General features: G+C 38.0%; 1 protein-coding gene across 1 annotated transcript; it reads left to right on the top strand.

The window, feature by feature from the left end:
- The first annotated feature begins 4,719 nt into the window (after positions 1 to 4,719).
- On the top strand, positions 4,720 to 18,386 carry LOC132859184 (protein mono-ADP-ribosyltransferase PARP12-like). Its single transcript, XM_060889841.1, has 12 exons — positions 4,720 to 5,257; positions 8,353 to 8,488; positions 10,532 to 10,895; positions 11,742 to 11,792; positions 11,934 to 12,060; positions 12,879 to 13,035; positions 13,347 to 13,467; positions 14,214 to 14,310; positions 14,410 to 14,488; positions 15,884 to 16,014; positions 16,145 to 16,296; positions 17,174 to 18,386. The coding sequence occupies exons 1-12, from the start codon at positions 4,959 to 4,961 to the stop codon at positions 17,644 to 17,646; spliced, it is 2,187 nt and encodes a 728-aa protein (XP_060745824.1). The 5' UTR covers positions 4,720 to 4,958; the 3' UTR covers positions 17,647 to 18,386.
- Positions 18,387 to 19,105: the final 719 nt, after the last annotated feature.

Genomic DNA, 19,105 nt, shown 5'->3' with positions numbered 1-19,105 from the left:
TTCAGCTCCCGAGGATTTACAGAGGTGCTACAATGATTTAAACAAATGTTGCAATGATGCATGTGCAATTATTACTATACTGACATGTTCATGGGATGTAATAAATGCATTAATAATAATAATAAGAAGAAGAAGAAGAAGAAGAAGAAGAAGAAGAAGAAGAAGAAGAAGAAGAAGAAGAAGAAGGACGAGGAGGAGGTGAATGATAATGGAAAACACTCCAAACAACTAAACTTACTTATAATTAGGTAGTATTGAGATATAGTTAAGATTAGAGTTTATTTGTCATCTCACATATTACTGCACAGAGAAATTCTTCTTTTCACATATCCCATCTTGTTAGGAAGTTGGGGTCAAAGCACAGTGTGCAACAAGTGTTAAGGGCCTGGCTCCAGGGCCCAAAGGTGGCAGCATGGTGTTGCTGGGGCAATGAGTTTGAGAATATTTTTATTTCAACGCTACACATTTAATATTAACAGTATCAGATATTTCATGATAATACCATTATTTCAATTTGCTAAATAAACCTTTTGATTCATGATTTTTTTCATCTCTGATGGTGCCATAAATAAAGGTAATGATACCATATAACAGAAGAAATTACCCACAATAACTTGTTTATTTCCCTTTTCTTTAGTAAATGAGGAAGGACCTTTATGGTGGAAAATGATGATTTTATTGTGACAACATCAAGCAATGACTAAATAATTGTGGACCAAAAGCTTTGTCTAAGGACGTAATATTTTATTTAATGTTGTTGTCAAGTCAAGTTCAAGAAGCTTTTATTGTCATTACAGCCATATATAGCTGTCACAGTACACAGTGACATGAGACGACGTGTCTCCAGGATCCATGGTGCTACATAACACAAAGACAGAGCTATAAGGACTTAGTACTGTAAGTTAGTCCTAGATACATAAAGTGTATCTGTGCAACCTGGTGTAAACAGTGCAGGACAAGACAGACAAGACAGTGCAGGACAAAAGATAAACAAGACAGACAAGACAGTGCAGGACAAGACAAACAAGACAAAAAGACAGTGCAGGACAAAAGACAAGAGGACAGAAAGACAGTGCAGGACAAAAGACATTAAGACAGTGCATTACAAAAAACAGAGCAAAGAAAAAATACAAGACAATACACAAAAGACAATAAACAGAAACAGCACCAGTGTAAATACTGTATGTTCAGTGTAAACACTGTATGTTCAGTGTAAACACTGTATGTTCAGTGTAAATACTGTATGTTCAGTGTAAATACTGTATATTCAAGTAATATTGCGTGTGCAGAAATACTGGAATGAACACAGTGTTACAGCAGCAGGTCCCTGAGGTATTGTAAAGTATTGTGCAAAACAGCAAACAACTGAAATGTAAGTCAGCATGTGCAAAGAGCAAAAACAGTGTGCAAAACAGCATGTAAACAGTTTGATGGATATATATTAGAAGTGTTTGTATTTAGTGTAGGTCTGTGCAGTCCATACAGTTGATGTGTGTGTTGTGCTCGGTTGTTGTTGTTGTTGTAGAGGTATGAGAGACAAAGACCCGTGTGTGTGTCGTTGTTGTGAGAGACAAAGTCCCGTGTGTTGTTGTTGTTGTTGTTGTAAGAGACAAAAACCTGTGCGTGTGTTGTTGTTGTTGTAAGAGACAAAAACCCGTGCGTGTGTTGTTGTTGTTGTTGTGAGAGACAAAGACCTGTGTGTGTGTGTGTGTTGTTGTTGTTGTTGTTGTTGTGAGAGACAAATACCTGTGTGTGTTGTGGTTGTTGTGAAAGACAAAGACCCGTGTGTGTGTGTTGTTGTTGTGAGAGACAAAGACCCATGTGTGTGTTGTTGTGAGAGACAAAGACCAGTGTGTGTGTGTTGTTGTTGTGAGAGACAAAGACCCGTGTGTGTGTTGTTGTTGTGAGAGACAAAGACCTGTGTGTTGTTGTTGTTGTAAGAGACAAAGACCCGTGTGTGTGTTGTTGTTGTAAGAGACAATGACCCGTGTGTGTTGTTGTTGTGAGAGACAAATACCCGTGTGTGTGTGTTGTCGTTGTGAGAGACAAAGACCTGTGTGTGTGTGTGTGTGTGTGTGTGTGTGTTGTTGTTGTGAGAGACAAAGACCCGTGTGTGTGTTGTTGTTGTTGTGAGAGACAAAGACCCGTGTATGTGTTGTTGTTGTTGTGAGAGACAAAGACCCGTGTGTGTGTTGTTGTTGTTGTGAGAGACAAAGACCCGTGTGTGTGTGTTGTTGTTGTGAGAGACAAAGACCCGTGTGTGTGTTGTTGTTGTTGTGAGAGACAAAGACCCGTGTATGTGTGTTGTTGTTGTGAGAGACAAAGACCCGTGTGTGTGTTGTTGTTGTGAGAGACAAAGACCCGTGTGTGTGTGTTGTTGTTGTGAGAGACAAAGACCTGTGTGTGTGTGTGTGTGTGTGTTGTTGTTGTGAGAGACAAAGACCCGTGTATGTGTGTTGTTGTTGTGAGAGACAAAGACCCGTGTGCAGTGTTGTAATGTAACGAAGTAAAAATACTTCGTTACTGTACTTAAGTAGAAATTTCACATCTGTACTTTACTTCGCTATTTAAATTTACGTCAACTTTCACTTTTACTCCACTACATTTCCTAGATAAAATGTTTTACTCCGTTATATTTCCAATAAGCATCTTCGTTACTCGTTACTACAAAATAAAATCAGACGAAATGTGTGTGACTGCAATAAGGGAGGTTTGGCGAATCACTGCTCCTAGATTGCATTGCGCACGTCCGCACGAATCGCTGCACGTCCGCACGCTCTATGGAGAAGCACAGACACGCGCAGCGTGCACGCGCAGTCAGAGCTGGAGGCATTTATCGATAACGGCGGCAACCAAAAGCAACCACTATTCTTATTACCAGAGTTGATAGCACAAACAAAATATTAATCCAATATCAATACTAAATAAAAATAACATTTATTGATTTGGTCTTTGTCTTGTGAATGTTTATTTTATTAATGAACTGCATTCATTAGACACACTGTTTGTATCTGATTCAAGACTGGCATCATTACATCATGCATAAAATTTTGGTGTCCACTTTTGCCATTAAATAATACCATAACTTTTGGCTTACTATGTAGTCATATAATATATAATATAAAACTCTTCTTGTTTTAAATTCTCACTGAGGGATAAAACCCCCTAAAGATGAAACCCTAGAACCGTCCCTGCTCTTATGCCTACTGAAAATCACTGAAATTTTACTTTTTACTTTTACTTCAAATACTTAAGTACATTAAATATCAGAAAATTACTTTTGATACTTAAGTACAGTAAATATCAGATACTTTAAGACTTTTACTTGAGTAATATTCTAAAAGGTGACTTTCACTTCTACCAAAGTCTTTTTCTAGTACCATACTTGTACTTTTACTCAAGTATTGCTTTCTAGTACTTTATACAGCACTGCCCGTGTGTGTTTTTGTTGTGAAAGACAAAGACCCGTGTGTGTGTGTTGTTGTTGTGAGAGACAAAGACCCGTGTGTGTGTTGTTGTTGTGAGAGACAAAGACCCGTGTGTGTGTGTTGTTGTTGTGAGAGACAAAGACCCGTGTGTGTGTGTGTTGTTGTGAGAGACAAAGACCCGTGTGTGTGTTGTTGTTGTAGAGGTATGAGAGACAAAGACACGTGTGTGTGTTGTTGTTGTAGAGGTATGAGAGACAAAGACCCGTGTGTGTGTTGTTGTAGAGGTATGAGAGACAAAGACCCCATCTCTAATGTGGCTCTATGGTTTATTTCTTTGGACAAGCTGTGGTTCCAGATACAAACCTGAGATACAACCCCGGGAAAAAAGAGTTAGCCCTTGAGGAAACTTCTTAGAAGGCAATTGTTGTATATAAATGTCTTGCTAATACATTTTGAAGGTGGAAAATATAAAGTGCTACTTTTTTCAATTCTATTGGAAGAGACACCAGGAGATTACCAAACTGTCCTGAACCTCTGTCTTTTCATTTACATTTCTGGCATTTAGCAGTCACCCTTATCCAGAGTGACTTACAGTATTTTATTTACATTTATACACCTAAGCAATTGAGGGTTAAGGGCCTTGCTCAGAGGCTTAGCAGTGGCAGCTTAGCGGACGTTGGATTCGAACTCATGACCTTCTGGCAGTGTCAGGCGGTGCTTATGTCAGAAATTAAACATTCTTATTCGTTCTCAGATTGACTACAGAAAATTGAGAATGTGTGCTTGTATGACTCAGGTACATTTTAATGTAGTCATAATCATTGTGTGAACTAATTCAGAACGATTATTCAGGTCGTTAGTGCCCTCTTCTGCTTACTTTTGGTAGTGAACGTGAACGCATTGTAATAATAGTTGATAAATAAATATAGCAAAAGGAGTGTTTTAAATGTTTATGTAAAAAAAGCTAAAGAAATGAATGAAAATGTGTTAAACTTTAAAGTTGTTTATGTGTTAAAGTCAACCATATAAACATAAAGGTTATAATGTGTAATATGTAAGTTAGAAAACATCATTAAAATTGTTTATTAAAATTGTTTATTTTATTTATTTGTTAGCACTACTAATCAACTTAAAAAAACATTCTAGCTGAACATGGGGCTTTTTCTCCAACATGGCAACAGTCGCAATGTTAGGTTTCGTTTTCCAATCGTCAGATGATGAGGTCAGGAAAGTAAACATACTGTATCAGTACTGACTTCTGTCCGTTCTGGAGAAGGAGAGAACGAATAATAATAAGAATAAGAATAATAATAATAATAATAATAATAATAATAATAATAATAATAAGAAGAAGAAGAAGAAGAAGAAGAAGAAGAAAAGGAGGAAGAAGATAAGGAGTAAGAGGAGGAGGAAGAAGAGCAAGAAGAAGAATAACAGAAGAAGAAGAGAAGGAAGAAGAAGAAGAGGAAAAGGAGGAAGAAGAAGAAGAGGAAAAGGAGGAAGAAGAAGTTTCCACCTGGTGCTGACACTATGTCCACAGTGATGGCGTCTATAATGAAGCAGATATGTGAGAATAATGGCTCTATGCTTTATGACGACTTGGTATCTGAATTTAGAAGCGGACTAAGTGGTAACTGGTGTAACAGCGTCTTCCTCGACCGAGTTCTAGAAGGAAACGAATCTCTCGTTACGGTTTTGATAAACGGACAGAAAACAATCATAGCTAAAACCGGAGTAAAGCTGTGCAGGGCGAAGGACTGCAACGGATGCATGAATTTACACCTGTGCAAGTTTTTCTTATTCGGTGACTGTCAGTACGGAAGAGGAAGGTAAGCAGCAGGGCAGGCTGTCCTCAGTAAACTGTGCCATGTCAGCTTAGTAAACTGTGCCATGTCAGCTTAGTAAACTGTGCCATGTCGGCTTAGTAAACTGTGCCATGTCAGCTTAGTAAACTGTGCCATGTCGGCTTAGTAAACTGTGCCATGTCGGCTTAGTAAACTGTGCCATGTCGGCTTAGTAAACTGTGCATTGTCAGCTTAGTAAACTGTGCCATGTCGGCTTAGTAAACTGTGCCATGTCGGCTTAGTAAACTGTGCCATGTCAGCTTAGTAAACTGTGCATTGTCGGCTTAGTAAACTGTGCCATGTCGGCTTAGTAAACTGTGCCATGTCAGCTTAGTAAACTGTGCCATGTCGGCTTAGTAAACTGTGCCATGTCAGCTTAGTAAACTGTGCCATGTCGGCTTAGTAAACTGTGCCATGTCAGCTTAGTAAACTGTGCATTGTCAGCTTAGTAAACTGTGCCATGTCGGCTTAGTAAACTGTGCCATGTCGGCTTAGTAAACTGTGCCATATCAGCTTAGTAAACTGTGCCATATCAGCTTAGTAAACTGTGCATTGTCAGCTTAGTAAACTGTGCCATGTCGGCTTAATAAACTGTGCATTGTCGGCTTAGTAAACTGTGCCATGTCGGCTTAGTAAACTGTGCCATGTCAGCTTAGTAAACTGTGCCATGTCAGCTTAGTAAACTGTGCATTGTCAGCTTAGTAAACTGTGCCATGTCGGCTTAGTAAACTGTGCCATGTCGGCTTAGTAAACTGTGCCATATCAGCTTAGTAAACTGTGCCATATCAGCTTAGTAAACTGTGCATTGTCAGCTTAGTAAACTGTGCCATGTCGGCTTAATAAACTGTGCATTGTCGGCTTAGTAAACTGTGCCATGTCGGCTTAGTAAACTGTGCCATGTCAGCTTAGTAAACTGTGCCATGTCGGCTTAGTAAACTGTGCCATGTCGGCTTAGTAAACTGTGCATTGTCGGCTTAGTAAACTGTGCCATGTCGGCTTAGTAAACTGTGCCATGTCGGCTTAGTAAACTGTGCCATGTCGGTTTAGTAAACTGTGCCATGTCGGCTTAGTAAACTGTGCCATGTCAGCTCAGTAAACTGTGCCATGTCTGCTTAGTAAACTGTGCCATGTCAGCTCAGTAAACTGTGCCATGTCAGCTCAGTAAACTGTGCCATGTCTGCTTAGTAAACTGTGCCATGTCGGCTTAGTAAACTGTGCCATGTAAACTGTGCCATGTTGGCTCAGTAAACTGTGCCATGTCAGCTTAGTAAACTGTGCCATGTCGGCTTAGTAAACTGTGCCATGTAAACTGTGCCATGTCGGCTCAGTAAACTGTGCCATGCCGGCTCAGTAAACTGTGCCATGTCGGCTCAGTAAACTGTGCCATGTCTATGAGAGGCATAGGGTTCTATAAGATGGTGAAGACAACACTGATTAGAAAGTATGATCTTACTGTCAAAACTATCACTGCACTAAACTAATAATGTGTCATGCATCAAAACAACAATTCAAAGTTAATTTGAAGGTTAAAAACATGTTGCTTATCTTGTATTTATATAGTGTATAACAGGAAAACTAAAGAAATCTTAAGATAATTTGCCCTCTTTTATTTTTTGTTTGTTTTCTAAACAGTCCTATAGGAGAAAAATATTTCCACAAGTTTGGTGAAACTTTTATTATGTAGGGCTCATCCTTGTCATCCTTATCTTAGCCTTGGTGCCTTCGACAAACTACCAAAGTGACGTGTAGTTTTTGACATAAACACTTCATACAGTTGCCTTTTTCCTCCTGCATTGTACACAGTTGACTTGGTTACACACTTTATGTAATACACCTCATGGCCAAACGGTATGCTGAAATAATTTGACATGTACACACCCATACATAAGCCTCTGCAATCTTCCTTCTCGAAAGTCAGAACGAAAGTCAGCAGACACTTGTCTAGAAAGTCTTTGTTTACTGTAACATTACAGTTTCCCTTCACTGTACCTAAGAGACTCAGTCACTGTTCCAGCACGACGATGCCCCTGTGCACAAAGCCCCTGAGCTCCATGAAGACATGATGTGTTAACGTTGGAGTGGAAGAACTCGAGTGTCCTGCACTGAGCCCTGACTCTGACTCAACCCCACTGAACACCTTTGGGATGAACTGGAACACAGACTGAACCCCAGATGTCCTCACTCTTACACCATCAGTGACTTTCTAATGACTAAATATCTCAAATAGCCATGGTTGAAAATCTAATGGAAAGCTTCCCCAGAAGAGAGGAGTTTATTATTACAGGAAAGGGTAACTACATTTGGAGATCTGGTGATATTAACACAAGTACATACGAGTGTTATGGTAAATAAACCTTTGGTCATTAAGTGTAGCTTGTGATTATTGCTGAAACTGGTCCCCTATTTTAGCTTGTCTGCCTTACGTCAGACTTGCACTGTACTACTAATTGTGCTTTTCCTTGCCATAACACAATCTCCACCAATATGCTGCTATCAAACATACAAGGGTGGAGCTGGAGTTTACTGCTATACTACTTGGTGACAGCCAAGAGCTTTAAAAAATGAGACACAGTCAGAATGTTTTAAAGAAGAGAGAGACATTTATTTGTACTCTAATTTGGGTGCTAGTGCTAGTGAATGATAAGAAAGCCAGGATTTTTCTTTTGTAATCCAGTTGACTAAACATTGTGTTGGTAAGTTTTTCAGTAGTTTTGTATTTCAGACCTGGTTATATCAGGTGCTGAGTGACTCAAACCCTGTCCTTGACTGAGCTGTCTTATGTGTATAGTATAGTGTTATTTATGCCTGTACTTTTGAGAGTCACAGACAGCTGGAACCAAATTCCTTGTGTGTGTCTGATTCTGATTCTGATTCTGATGTAACGTCTGGTCTAAATTTTAGCTAACATGCTAATATAATACTTTTGCATACGACTGTAAATGTTTTGGGGTTTTTTGTTGTTGAATTTTTGGTTGAGTTTTACAGACCACAGCCCTGATTAAATCAGCATTCTAGCTGTTTGAAATACATATTCCAGTTATTGTTTGTCTTCTCTGAAAACGATTTTTCCCCCCCTGTAGGCGAGGATGCCGTTTTAGTCATGACCTACAGACGGCGCAAAATGCTAAAGTCCTTAAGAATCATGGCCTGGATCAGCTGGACAGGAGAGAGCTCTGTATCTTACTGCTCCAGAGTGACAACAGCATCCTACCTCCAGTAAGAAAAATTCTATTTTGTTTTACTCCTAGTGGGCAGTTTATAGTATCATTCTGCAATGTTGAAGCCATTTGATCTTGAAGCAAACTTCATTCATTCATTCATTCATCTTCTACCGCTTATCCGAACTGCCTGTGCCTATCTCAGGCGTCATCGGGCATCAAGGCAGGATACACCCTGGACGGAGTGCCAACCCATCGCAGGGCACACACACACTCTCATTCACTCACGCAATCACACACTAGGGACAATTTTCCAGAGATGCCAATCAACCTACCATGCATGTCTTTGGACCGGGGGGGGAAACTGGAGTACCCGGAGGAACCCCCCGAGGCACGGGGAGAACATGCAAACTCCACACACACAAGGCGGAGGCGGAAATCGAACCCCGACCCTGGAGGTGTGAGGCGAACGTGCTAACCACTAAGCCACCGCGCCCCCTGAAGCAAACTTGACTTTTGAAAATTAGGTCATTTGTTGAGGTCATTTGTTGTGAAACAAACGGTGAATATGAATGTGGTTATGTAGGATGAAGTTGATTTTTGCTAACAACTACACTTAAGTTATTCATTTCACTGTAATTAACAACTTCTGTTCCTTCAAGTCGAGTTTAGTTCACGGCTTCTGCTGATAGAAGTAGTCTATCTAACAACAGCCCAGACGTGTTATAGAAAATATGCATATTAATTAAAAGATGAATTAAAAAATAATAAATAAAAAGAGCTTGAAATATCAGAACGATTTTAGGGAGAGGTTAGAGGCAATAAACTGCGACTGTAGTCAGTACAAATGAGTACATGAATACATTTATCAAGTATTTTCTTTTAGCAGTTCTTCCAGAATTATGGTTTGGTTTTTTGTGGGGGTTTTTATTCAAACAGAAAATTACTTGAATTGGCGACATTGCAAGTAAACTTTAGGTGATAGCTGTACTCATGTTCCAGAGACATTAATGAGGTTTTGGCTGTATGAGTATTGTGATGAAGTTACACAACGCATCTTGTGCAAATTTGCAAGAAAAAAAAAATCTAATAATTTAGAAAAACTGCAAGCTACTTTTTTATTTTGTGTTCATTTTTGTGACTGAGATAACAGTGAATTAAATATAATCTTATCAAGTATAAAAAGAAAAAGATAGTTCAGCTCATTTTAGTATTTATTTCTATCAAGAAGCCAGATTTACATTAGCATAAATGTCTAGAAATAGGTTTAATAACCTTATACTTGGTTTCTTCAGTCTTTTTTAATTATAGTCAGACTATATTCAAGATACCTTCACTTGATAATATGCCATTTTGTTTGTAGTGCTGACACACTCTTAAGCCAACCAGCAGAGTTTAAGCTCAAGTGTGTGTGGCTCTTTATTTTACCTCATCAACTAGTAGCATCTAGCTCTGAATCTTACCTCAGCTCTCAAATATTTACAATTATAGTTAGCTCACATTTTAGCAAAATGAAGGAATCCATTAAAATGTTTTTCTTCATCCATTCATGTGTCCACAGTTGTATTATTTTGTAAAGCAATTTATTGAAAACAACTGAAGTATGGTAATAATATCCAACGCTCTGCTTTGAGGTCTTTGTTGCTAGCGTTTTCTATATTTTCCAGCAGCAGATCTTTGAGGTTTAGTCGCTGTAGTGTTGACAAACGTTTATTCAGAAGTTCAAAGCTTAGTCTGTGCAAAATCTTCTCATTGCGAGCATAAATGATAAAATGTTAGTTTCTCATGCTAAATAAAAGTCTGTCTGTCTTACTGTAAATCATGTTGCCCTGCATGTACATTCTTTTTTATTTATTTTTTGTTAAAAAGGTCCCATTGACCTGTACAGGCTGTTGTTTGGCATAGGCTAAAGCTAACTACAGTAATTTTCTTCCAGAACTGACTTGTATAACAGAAAGCCTTCCAAATATGTTTAGGTTGTAGCTCTCATCTACCTTTTTAAAACCATAAATAAAGTTTTACTTTTACCTGTTGATGACAGAGTAAGCCACTCTACTACTACTTCTAGTACTACTAGTATTTTTATTTCTGACCCTGAAAGGTCTGTCATTCTTACAACAACGGCTCGGGACTGTACGGGAGATGTGGGGACGGTGAGAACTGCAAACGGCTGCATATTTGCGAAAAGTACCTGAGAGGGCAGTGCCAGTGTTCACGAGCACACGATTTCTATGAACCCCATCCTCTGAAAACGCTGCAGGACCGAGGTGTTCCCACTGAGCTCATGGCATCTATGAAGACTACCTACTCAAACATCGAGACCTTAAGGATAATGGCTAAAGCAAAGTTACCGCAAAATGTTCAAGAGCACAGCGGCAAGAGATCCGCTAGAAATGACAACCGGCAGAAACGGCCATCCATCGATGCGAATGCTACAGGTAGTGGAGTCTCCAGGTCCAAAAGAGGTAAATTCCAGCATGCTTACCAGATTGCAGGGTCTTATTAAGTTCCTTGGATAGGTCAAGTTTATCTACACTGTGTCCATAAGGGCAGAAACCAATAGCATTGGAGAAAATATAACTGTAATGATGAACATTGACGCACGTACTGCATGATGTATATAATAAAATGACATATTTATATTTTAAGCTTATTATTTAATTGGGTTTTAATCTAATTTATTCCTGACATTCTGTATTATGAATCTTATAATTATTATTATAACTATAATATAGTGAGTTTGTCATCCAAGATAAATATAAATTGACCATTTGTATTCAAAAATATGAAACCTTTTTTTTTTTTTTTTTTATTATAGCAGATTAAAGCTGAAGATACAACAAACCTGGACGATTAGGAAGATCTATAAACCTGCAGGAATCAGTAATAAGAAAAATACAGAGTGTATATTGCTTCCATATTTACATGCAGCAATTTACTCTTTATTTTAAGTCCTCCCATTCTAGTTTATCCAAAAGAACACAAAGCTCACTCTTTCTTCCTGTTGGAGTGGAGTGTTGGATAAGGATGATGTTAATGCCATAAGAAGCTAAAAGCCTCACAGTCATACTCCTGTTCAGAGGAAGTGATAGAAACAACACTGATATCAAAATATAGAATATTCTGTCCCAAACTTTCCCTGTTTCTTCCGTGTGTAGTGTTTTATTTTTATTTTTGAAAATGAATGTAAAAGTCCAAACATCAATTCCAACAGTACACCTCGAACAGGACATTCACCAGAGAAAGAGTCCAACAGGACATTCACCAGAGCATGAAGTGTACTGAAAATTTGTTTTGTTGTGTTTCCTCAGAGAAAAAAGAGATCTGTATGTACTTTATCAAAGGACATTGCAGGAACGGAGGTACGACTACAACCCTTTACGTTCTTATTTTTTTCAACCGAACAGTTTCGATCATGACTTTTCACTGGATGTCTGATATAAAGTCTGTAAACTCATGTAAGATAACCTCACCGAATGAATAAAACAATGCTTGTTTTGCAGATAATTGTTTTAAAGAGCACTCCAAGGTGCCATATAAATGGGAGGTGAAGGAGGGATTCAACTGGGTAGCTCTTCCTGACAACGAGGGTATAGAGAAAGATTACTGTAACCCAGCTAAAACATACAGGTAACATACAAGCTTTATACTGTGAAGTGTTAAAAATAAGAAGACTGTACAAATACGATGTAGATGTGTTTTTTTTTTATAGCTGCTACTGTCACGAGCAAGCTTGTAAACCTGCTCAGTCAGCCAGTCGTGCTGAGATCACTTTTTGTCTCCTCATTTGGTTCTGTGTTGTGAATATTAACTTAAACTCTTGACCTTCATCTGCATGATTTATGCATTGAGATGCTGCCACATGATCAGCATAGTTGAGTGAAAGAGCAGGTGTAGAGATGTTCCTAATAACAGTGGTCCGTGCGGGTAAAAATACAAAGAAATGAAAGAACCAGTACAATCTACTGTATGTATTGTGGGTGTTGTCTACTGTATGTAATGCTTTTTGTATTTATTTCTTGACTATTAGGCTGTTGTTTAGGCTGTTAGGCTATTATTGCATTTGCATACCCAGGTTGTTTTCAAAAACCTCAATATGAATGACGTAAAATAAAAAAATTCAGTGTAATAAACTTGCAAAATAATAAATCTCTGTTTAATGTAACAATATTTATGGACATAGCATTTCTTACCAATGTAAATAATGTGGCTTAGACGCACTCACATTTTTTTTCCAGTGTAGTCTAGAATTGGTCACATCTTATCCAAAACCTTTTCAGATTTTATCAAATTCACCGCAAACTAATAAGCACTAGATATTTAAGACACTACTACTGTCACAGTACAGATACATAATATTCACACTTGATTGATGGCTCATGATACTGTACCAACTTGGACCTGGTAATCATTTAGCACACGTTTTCTTCATGTCCTGTCTGTTAAAGCTCTGGAGTCTGCTTTGACACAATGACCCGTGGGTGTGACGTGGTGCGGCGTCTCTCGACCGTGTCCTCTGTAATTCAACCCAACTACATCCTCACCACCTGTTGGGTGTGGTACTGGGAGGATGAGTTTGGTAACTGGATCCAGTATGCTGCATCAGTAAGTACAATGAATAGGGAACAATGGAGTGTGGCTATGGATGTATATTAAAACATCTGAGAACAGTGGAGCAGCGGCATAAAAGAGCCAAATGAGATAAAACTATATGTCTAGAAAGTTCATTATAATTAAATTGAAGACATCTAAAATGAGATTTGATGCAGAAATGATCCTGAAATTCATCAGATAAGCTTAGCAGAATGTTCATTGCTTCTAATTATAATGGTATGTTGTACTGAGCAGCACTGAATCACTGTCTGTAGTAGTTTAGTAGTATGTGTTTCATCATGAAGCACGTCTTTGTCGTTCAGAGCGGAGGCCACAACACAGCTTCCATCACCAGCGAGGAGCTGGAGCAGAAGTTTACCCAGGACAACAAAGCAGAGATAGAGTTCACGGCTGGCTCGCAAACGTACACGCTCAGCTTCCAAGGTACCAACTAATTCCCAAATTAATATTACTAAAAGTTTTTTATTTTAAATTACAGTAGGATAATAAACTATTATACATAACCATATCACTCTATATCCTTAACATTTTTAAATAGGTTGACATTAACAGAATAAAAGTGTACTCTGCCTGGCCAAAAAAACAAACAAACAAAAAAAAAACATTCACACTATAATATTTCACCTCATTTTTACTTTTAGTGAAATTCACTGTGGCTTTGTTACAACAACCCTATGCAACATTACAAGATTTATTTCCGTTTCCTTCATGCGCTTCTTACCCAGACACACCCAGCACTTTGGAACAGGGTAACTCTGAATTCTCTGGACCCCATGTCCTTTTTTCATTACTCCCTAGTTGATGAAATCATTTTTTTTCTTTCTCGATTAACCTCATGAACACGCTAATATTAAGTTTCTTTTGGCTACACAGCTGTTTGGTAATTTAGCAATTTTGTAAGTTCCTGTTGACAGTAATCAGTGATCAGCACACAATCATGGAAAAGAAAAATCTATTCATAAATCCAATCATAGTCTCTGAAATATTTGCATATTTAAGTCCAAGCAGACCTGTTTTTTGGCCATGCGTTGTACTACGATATCATTCCTTAATATTCTATGGCTTTGCTTTACATACAAACATAAGTAGTAATTATTATTATTAGTGTCTAATGACTTTATGTTGATTAATTAAATCTATATTAAAAAGCAATCTATTTGCTTCTTCAGATATGATACAGACTAACAAGCGTTACATGACCAAGAAGCTTGTAAGGCGTCGACCCATATTCGTGTCAGCAGCAGATGCAGAAATAAGCAGAACCACGTAAGAAGGAAGCGGTTTGCTAGTTTTCTTATCTGATTCAAAGTGTTTGGAATAAAACACTGAACACATAAGTATCTTTGTTGTTGTTTTTGTTCTCAGCAAACCAGTTCCCAGCAGTCAGATGAAAATGCTGCCAAGCCACTGGAACAAAGCGCTGACACCTGAGATCGGTTATAAGGTGCTTGAACACATTTTCCGAAGTTTTCCGAGCTGACAATGATACAAGTGCTGCAATGCAATTAATGCTGTATTTGGCCTACCTCAGAAAGAGGAACATGGAATTACTTCCTTTCTGATTTACATGCATTCAAGCTAGAAAGTAGGGAAAATATATGGGTCACGTCTCATTCAGGTCTCCTGCACCCTACTGTACGTAGTGAATCGGTATATTGTGTAAAAATTGGGGCAAGGACACTGACACCACTACACATTGGGACACTAATGACTCAAATGACATGTCTCCAAACCCACGTAGACCATCACCACCGCCCTTCATCAACAACCCGACAATATGCATCGTGTTTAAAGTATGTTGTTTTTAATTGCTAAACACTTGAGACCTACAATCGGAATCATTTGAGGCCTACAATAACAATACCGAGCTTACATTTGTAGACAAAGACGGCTGAGACAAACCTCCAGTAAGGGAACATGGTGAGCTTCGATACTCCCTGGATTTCATGATGGAATTTCATGGAGCAAATGTGCCAATGCACATAAAGGATTTTGTGACTGAGAGATAGACAGCACTTACAATGGCTGACTTCCTTATCAGCTGATCAGCTAATTGAGACACAGCCCTAGTTCGTTTTTTATTAGTGATTGCGATGAGTGATGTATATTTATCTTCTCAGAACGGTGAACTCGAGTCTCAGTGATAGTGAGAGACACAAGTTGACGTATACATTACAATCCATCTCATTCAACAGTAAGACATGTAGCTGTGTGTATTGTTCATGCTGCAAGCAGACTTTTTTGATTTGATGTTAGTCAGGGTTGAGAAGACTGTCCTGAGATCCAGAATAGGAAAAACCTTTTTCCCCCCAAGTCCTTTTATCCCAAGTTGTATATTATGAGTTACGTATTTTAGTCGAATGTAGCTTTATGCAAGCAAATCTACATACACATCAGCTTAAACTTGTGACATCAGACATCATCAGTAGGGTCTGAATAGCTTGTGAAATTAAACATATTTCATTACCCAGCTCTCAAACTCCCATAATAACTAGATTAGTTTGAGCAACCAGGAATGATATAGTAACTCAGATAATCACTCTTTACAACTGTGGTGAGAAGAAACACATCTCAGAATGCACACAACCGCAAATCTAATCTTCTGAGACGATACAACCTTTATAAAATTCCTTCAACTTTTTAAGTGCATAGTGTATAGTGTGTCATTTGAGACACGGATTACATTCAACAAAGCAAGGTTAACAAGGATGGAACAAGGATTAGTGAATTTAACTAGCATTAAATGTGTTTTAGTCAAACCTGAGGTAAAAACTACCTGTCTGATTTTTTTTTTTAGCATGGTTTACTCTGTAATGATCTTGTCAATAACTTTTCACAGAAAATGCAACTGCAGAATGATTCGAATGAATACAGCGCAATCGAGCGTCTGTTCAAAACCACCATGAACGGTTTTAGCATTCAGCAGATTGAGAGGATACAAAACCGAGGCCTTTGGGAAGTGTTTCAGTGGTGTGTATATAAACCATGTGCTTTACTCATTTTACACAAGCAGAAGATTCTGTGTGAAATAAGTTTCTACTTCTGTCTTCTTTTTCTTCTTCTTCTTATTATTGCACTTATCATAGTTCTGTATTCACAGGCAGAAGGATCAGATGAAAAAGAATAACTCTGGGAAGAACGTTGTAGAAAAACAGCTGTTCCATGGGACGAACTCCAATCACATTAATGCCATCTGCCGCGATAATTTTGACTGGAGAATCTGCGGTACTCACGGCACGGCCTACGGGAAAGGTGTTACACCATAGATTGATTTCTAAACAATTACTCTATACCAATATTATACTGAGCCATTGTACACCATTTAAAAAATCTAATATTCACAGTGCTTATGTTTAGACCATGGGAATAATTAAGTGCTTTTCAGAATTGCATGACCAGTTTTTATTTTATTTATAGACAAATTTTATGAGCTAAATTGAAATGATCTATGAGAGAGCAAGGGCAGATTTTCCTAAATATAGAAAAGCACATCAAATGAATATTTTTTTATATTATTTATTTATTTTCATTCATTCATTCATTCATCTTCTACCGCTTATCCGATCTACCTCGGGTCACGGGGAGCCTGTGCCTATCTCAGGCGTCATCGGGCATCAAGGCAGGATACACCCTGGACGGAGTGCCAACCCATCGCAGGGCACACACACACACTCATTCATGCACGCAATCACACACTAGGGACAATTTTCCAGAGATGCCAATCAACCTACCATGCATGTCTTTGGACCGGGGGAGGAAACCGGAGTACCCGGAGGAAACCCCCGAGGCACGGGGAGAACATGCAAACTCCACACACACAAGGTGGAGGCGGGAATCGAACCCCGACCCTGGAGGTGTGAGGCGAACGTGCTAACCACTAAGCCACCGTGCCCCCTATTTATTTATTTATTTATTTATTTATTTATTTTATTTTATTTTATTTTATTTTTTTATTTATAATGGCATTTTTAAATGAATGTTTATTATATTTTTAACAGATTATTTTAAAATAAAATGTTAAATTTTATTATATTATATTCATTTGACAACTTAAAATTGTTGGTAAAATAACATTTAAAGCATCCACTATTTAAATAGTTGTATGGTAAACCCCGGCTCTTGTTTACAGGGAGCTATTTTGCCAGAGATGCGAACTACTCACACGGCTACACCGGAGACTCCACAACACGCTGCATGTTCGTCTGCCGTGTCCTAGTGGGTGACTACACTGCTGGCCACTCCAGCTACACCCGCCCTCCCTCCAAAGACGGAGGAGACACCAACTTTTACAACAGCTGCGTGAATGACGTCCAAAACCCCTCCATATTCGTAGTGTTTGAGAAGCATCAGATCTATCCTGAGTATCTCATTACATACAGTGATGTACAGAGTCAGCCAGCATCCTCATATTACACCCCTTCTGCAGTCAACAGACGGGTTGTTCCTCCTTCAACTTCTACATATAACCCCAGGCCTGTTCCTAGAGTAACTCCGACATATCAACCCCAACCTTCTACAACATCATATTCTTCACAGTATTCATACGCAAGATCTTCTACGTCTCAGCCACCCAAACAAGACAACTCCTGCATTATCTGCTAAAGACGTGACAAAAGACCCGAAGAGGAGACAGTTTTATTTTTACAGTTAAGTACTGGAAAGTCTGTTCAGGACAAACTGGAAGTCACTAAAAATGTATTAGATAAATTAAATATCAATGAACATCTAGTCAACGATATGACAAACTTAAAAAGTCCCAAAGATAAGAAAGCTGTGAAAGAGCTAAATGATAGATTCTTTTTCTTTCTATATTTGAAACACAAGGCAGGTAAAGCAGGTAGATGGTAGCAACATGAAACGGTTTTAAAGAAGGTCGTGCACATTTTATTAACATTTACTTCACTTTAATCTTCACTGAGTTGATTAATCTTTCACTAATTAACGTAAGCCTCTGTCTCTGTGGAATGTTTTTTTTTTTTTCCTCTCTTCATGCTAATATCTAATATCGTTATGCATTTCCATGACAGATCTTACCCTTAACTACAAAATGTTTACAAATTGAAACATTTGAAGAAATATTTGATCATTTAAAATGATGCCATGGTCTCAAATTGTGTTTTACGTTTATCACCCAGGTTTCAAAAAGGGCTTTACTTACAGTACTTAAACATTTAGTTCAGTGTTTTCAGTCAGGTGGAATTTCAATCTGAATCGAATTCATTTAATCACACACAAAATGATTTGAATCATTTAAATCAATCAAATCCTTTTGACTCAGGATTCCTGGGTATTATATATCCTGTCTGCTCAGGTTTCAGAATAATAAATACAACTGTATTAAACTGAAAGTGTACTGTTTTCTTATTACATATGATTTCATTAATGTTCTGATGATAAAAATAAAATGTGTTTTATATTTAAATATATATATATATCTTGTTCATGACCAGGAGGAGGAAAGATTTTTGATTTCGACTCTTTTGTGTGTGTGTGTGTGTGTGTGTGTGTGTGTGTGTGTGTGTGTGTGTGTGTTTGTATCCCTATGAGTAGTAAACCCTCAACCACATCAGTATTGATTTTCATTTATTACAAGAGTCAGGTTTTTTTTTTGTCAAATTATATATATATATAATATATAATTTAAATAATATTAAATATATATATATATATCCAAAAATGTGATGTATTGAAATGGTATTGTTTAATTCTATGTCCTACATTGTAACAACAAACATATTCACACCTAAAAACAAAAGATGTTAATATAATAAAATAGGATATACACATAGTAACACATAGTAGTCTATGGAGCACTGTAATAAGGGTAAAAAGACGTGTTTACTGTATCTGTGTGTGGGGTAGGAATAAATAATAAGAGACTGTAGACAATGTGGGGAAAACTAGGATTTGGCAACCTTGTTCATCCTACGTTGGTTTCGTTTCACACTAAAAGCTGGATCATCAGGAGGCGCGTACTGTACTTTAGTCCTGTGAATTCCGACTCTTTTCAGTGATCGATTCAGCTCACCAATAAGAGTCGACTCTTTCGGCTCTAGTTGTT

This window comes from Tachysurus vachellii, chromosome 16, assembly GCF_030014155.1.
Source record: "Tachysurus vachellii isolate PV-2020 chromosome 16, HZAU_Pvac_v1, whole genome shotgun sequence".
Taxonomy (NCBI): domain Eukaryota; kingdom Metazoa; phylum Chordata; class Actinopteri; order Siluriformes; family Bagridae; genus Tachysurus; species Tachysurus vachellii.
The sequence above is the reverse complement of the archived record's forward strand: the minus strand, read 5'-3'. Positions and strand labels throughout refer to the sequence as shown.

What these genes read in the sequence shown, in the direction of transcription:
- LOC132859184 (XM_060889841.1), top strand. Translation starts at nt 4,959, where the DNA reads ATGTCCACAGTGATGGCGTCTATAATGAAGCAGATATGTGAGAATAAT. An exon ending in AGTCTCCAGGTCCAAAAGAG is followed by an intron (nt 10,896 to 11,741) that starts GTAAATTCCAGC and finishes GTGTTTCCTCAG; the next exon opens with AGAAAAAAGAGATCTGTATG. An exon ending in CTTTGGGAAGTGTTTCAGTG is followed by an intron (nt 16,015 to 16,144) that starts GTGTGTATATAA and finishes CTGTATTCACAG; the next exon opens with GCAGAAGGATCAGATGAAAA.